We start from the raw sequence: 3,681 nt of genomic DNA, 5'->3' as shown, positions 1-3,681 counted from the left end.
GGAACCAGACTGTTTCTTTCCTGGAGAAGTCCCCTGAAAAATAACCATCATTACACGTGTCTCTAGCGTTGGCTGTCTGGTCACTGAAGGCCCATGGTGAAGGTCAACCTGGCTTAGCTCCAGCCACGTGTCACCAAGCTTGGGCCAGCAGAGAGCAGCCCCCAAGAAGGCGAGAACTGGGGCTGAGAAAGCATGGATGTGTTTTGCCCTGGGCCTGCGTACCTTCCCCCACAAAAAGTGCCTGGGTGTCCCTCACGGAGCCTGGTGGGACGACTAATGCATTGGCTACTGGGAGTGCTGCTGCAGGTGAACCCCCAGGAACCTGAAGAAGCTGGGCTTGTAGAAGCACCAAGTGGTAGTATGAAGAAATTAAAATCCATTCACTCTTTTGTGAAGTCTTTACCTAACTCTGGCATCTGATTGCAGCTGCAGTGCTTATGGTCATGGCTGCAAATGGGGGCATGACTTTAGGGATAAGGTGAATCTGTGCTGGACATGCAGGAGAGGGCATCAGCCACAGACAGCAAAAATTAGAAATGCCTGGACCACCAGAGGTTACAGTGACCCTAGACCATCAGCCTATGTAAAAACCAGGGGTATCTAGCATTCACTCACTATCTCCTTTGCTTTGCAGCACCTTGAGAATGACAAGGAAGATCTTCACTAACACCAGGGAGCGATGGAGGCAGCAAAATGTCAACAGTGCCTTTGCCAAGCTGAGGAAACTCATTCCCACCCACCCTCCAGATAAAAAACTGAGCAAGAATGAGACGCTCCGGTTAGCTATGAGATACATCAACTTCCTTGTCAAGGTCCTGGGAGAGCCAGGCCTGCAGCAGACGGCAGTGGCAGCACGGGGCAGCATCCTGGGGTTCTTCCAGCAAGCCCCATGCTTGCAAAGCATGGAGGAGCTGACTCTGATCGAAAACTGTTCTGTCTCCTCTCCTGGCATGAGCAGCAATATAGTAGAGTGTTGGTCAGAGACATCTTCTCCCTAGCAGACAATGAGACATGCAGTCTTGGTGTTAGCCTGATAGTCCCCCTCTTTTTGCAGAATCTGTAGGTTGTTCCTCTATGTATTTATTTATATTTATTACTGTTTTATTTGGTATACATTTTTATTTAATAGGAAAGATAATCCTTGGTCAGCCAACAACCTGGAAGACCAAAGAACTTGCAGTCCCTGGGAATTTGGAAGGACTCATTGCTGTCACAGCAGAGTCCAAGCCAGCAGGGCCTTCTGCCCTGATTGCCTCCATAAATCAGGTCATAGAAATTAATCCAGTGTTTCTGGCAGTGAAAGAGATTATTCTCCCATGCTATTTTGAGGAAACACTACTGAGCTCAAACATGATGACTGCAGCACAAAATTTGTCCAAGACAGACATTTGGCCTTGGTAGTAAAAGATTTTGAGTGATGTGATATATGCCACAGTTCTTCCCAATGATTCCAGGGGATAATTGCACTCACTCTTGAGTCTGTGAATCTTATTTCCAGCTTGATGCTTTTTTTTTTTTTTTAAAATACATGTCCTAGCCCTTGAACCTGACTACATCTTTCTCCACCAGACTGGAGAGGTCCCTAGTGCCAGAGCACAATGCTAGATTAAAGCAAAAATGCCAACTTAATATAAAAGAAGACATAGCCATAGATGAGTTTCAGTGGGTTCAATAGGCAGAGTAAACCTACTCTGCAGCAGTGACAGTAGACAGTAGTAGCATGAGAAGGAAGATGGTCAGCTACCCTCTAGCTGTCTTAAAAGCCCATCATATAGGTTGGTGGCTAAACATCTTTGTTCTTCAACAGCTCTAGCAATGGGGGAGGTGCTGTTTTGGGAGGAAGGTCGCAGGAGAAAGGCCTCAATGCATGGTGAAATACTTCATGGAAGTGCCAGTGAGCAATGCCCCTTCCTCTGCTGTGTGCAGAAGCAGATGGAACACGTGTGGGCCTGGCAGAAGGTGCTGGGCACGCACCCTTGGTGCACTGCGTTGCCCCTTCGGTACAGGGCTGTGTGCCATGGATCTTGGGCACTGAGTTCCTACACCAGGCCTGCTTTTGCTGGCGTGGGAGGCAGAACCAAGCTGCATACATCCTTGCTGTCACCTCTAAGACCCTGGTGCTGTGATTCTGGGCTGTGTGAAGTTGGATTGATATCTGCCCCAGGCGGGGTACCGAGACCACGGACAAGACTGCATGCCCAGCTGGCAGCCCCTTAGACTCCACGCTTTCACCTGCTGGTTCCTCAATCTGGACACTATTCCAGATGGGTCAATGGAGCAAATACAAAGGAATTGGTGTAAATGTCTTCCACTTGATTCAGTGAGGCAGTTCTCTGTAGGAATGACAACCACCATGCTGTAGGAGTTTAGCAGATAAGCAGGATGAAAAGAGGTTTAATGCCAGTGACCATTGTTGGTTGTTGCCCACAAATCAATATAATTTCCTGATTGAGTTTTAACCTGGGCGAGCTAAGGTCTGGACTGCTCATGCAAGTTGTAAAGCTGCTTAAAGCAACAGGAAAAATGACATCATGTTTAAGTAGAACTGCTTCCTGGTCAGATCCTGCTCCCACTGACACAAGTCGTTTTATTTCCATGTGGACCAGTGTACATACCAATGTTTAGAAAAGACAAGTATTCACCACTGGTGAAGAAATGGAGCTGCCATGTGCTGAGGCATGTTCCTGGGCTGGTTCTGTTTATCCCAGAGACAATGAGCTGCCTTCAGGAAGCAGAGATAGAGTTTGTGCATGTAACATGTACAGCCCTTCTGCATGAGGGGATTTGGCACCCAAAGTTGAGCTGACTTCTAAAGCCTAACCAACCACTAGGTGCACCAAAGAAGCCAGGGCTGGCTCCTGCTAAGTGTGTATGGGGCAGTCCTGTGCATTGACAAAGACCAAGGCCTGACAGGCACACAGCTCACGCCCAGGGCTAGTGCTGTAAGATACAGGCATGCCAGTGGACAGATTTTGACCAAAACAATAATAATAATTTAAAAAAAATCAAAAAACGAAACTGAAAGGGTTCATGGTGATTTCATTTTGTTTCTGAACGCTGCTAATCCTCAGTTTGCTTATCCCTGCATTTCTGATCTGTCAGGGCTGAGGACTGCTCTGGAGAGCAGCTGAGTGGAAACACACTAAGAGTCTTTTGTGTATCAGCCACTGGCTATCCTAGGAAAAACACATCACCAAGGCAAGCAAAAACATCTTGTGAGCGGAGTCCAGGAAAGGGGGAAAAAAACCTGGTAATTTTGTAACATAACGTGCTTGTTATATTTTCTGTCCTAAAAAGTTTCCCTTCTTATTACTGCTTTGGTTCATATCAGTGCTTTCTTTGTTCTCTGTTATATTTAGGACCTCCCGACTCTCATGTTCAGCATGTATTTGACTAGATCTATCTACCAAAGATTTTTTCTTTTTTGGTCAGGTTTCTTCTTTGTGTTTTGTGAATTTCTTATCATCTTATCATGAACAAATACTGTGTAACCTATCACATTTTGTGCTATGTGACGTTATTTAACATCTAATATATTCCAAATAAATTATTTAAGAAACTACTCTTTATCTTTTTAAATTTCTCTAAAATTTCATTTTACATTTGCATACCACTTGGTAGAGGATACCAAAAACACTACAATGTGATTTCCAGTAGAGAACAGTTCTACTATTAAGCATC

The 3,681-nt window shown here is 45.5% G+C and overlaps 1 protein-coding gene across 1 annotated transcript; it reads left to right on the top strand.

The window, feature by feature from the left end:
* Nucleotides 1-644: 644 nt before the first annotated feature.
* TAL2 (T-cell acute lymphocytic leukemia 2) lies at nucleotides 645-998 on the top strand. The gene has a single exon (XM_010073292.1). It carries the CDS (start codon nucleotides 645-647, stop codon nucleotides 996-998), a length of 354 nt encoding a protein of 117 aa, XP_010071594.1.
* The last annotated feature ends 2,683 nt before the right edge of the window (nucleotides 999-3,681 follow it).

Source organism: Pterocles gutturalis, unplaced genomic scaffold, assembly GCF_000699245.1.
Source record: "Pterocles gutturalis isolate BGI_N339 unplaced genomic scaffold, ASM69924v1 scaffold10722, whole genome shotgun sequence".
Classification (NCBI taxonomy): Eukaryota; Metazoa; Chordata; class Aves; order Pterocliformes; family Pteroclidae; genus Pterocles; species Pterocles gutturalis.
Note: the sequence above shows the minus strand (reverse complement) of the source record. Positions and strands in the feature narration are given on the sequence as shown.

Bases quoted from the DNA above. Each gene is read 5' to 3' on its own strand.
- TAL2 (XM_010073292.1), top strand. From the start codon at position 645: ATGACAAGGAAGATCTTCACTAACACCAGGGAGCGATGGAGGCAGCAA.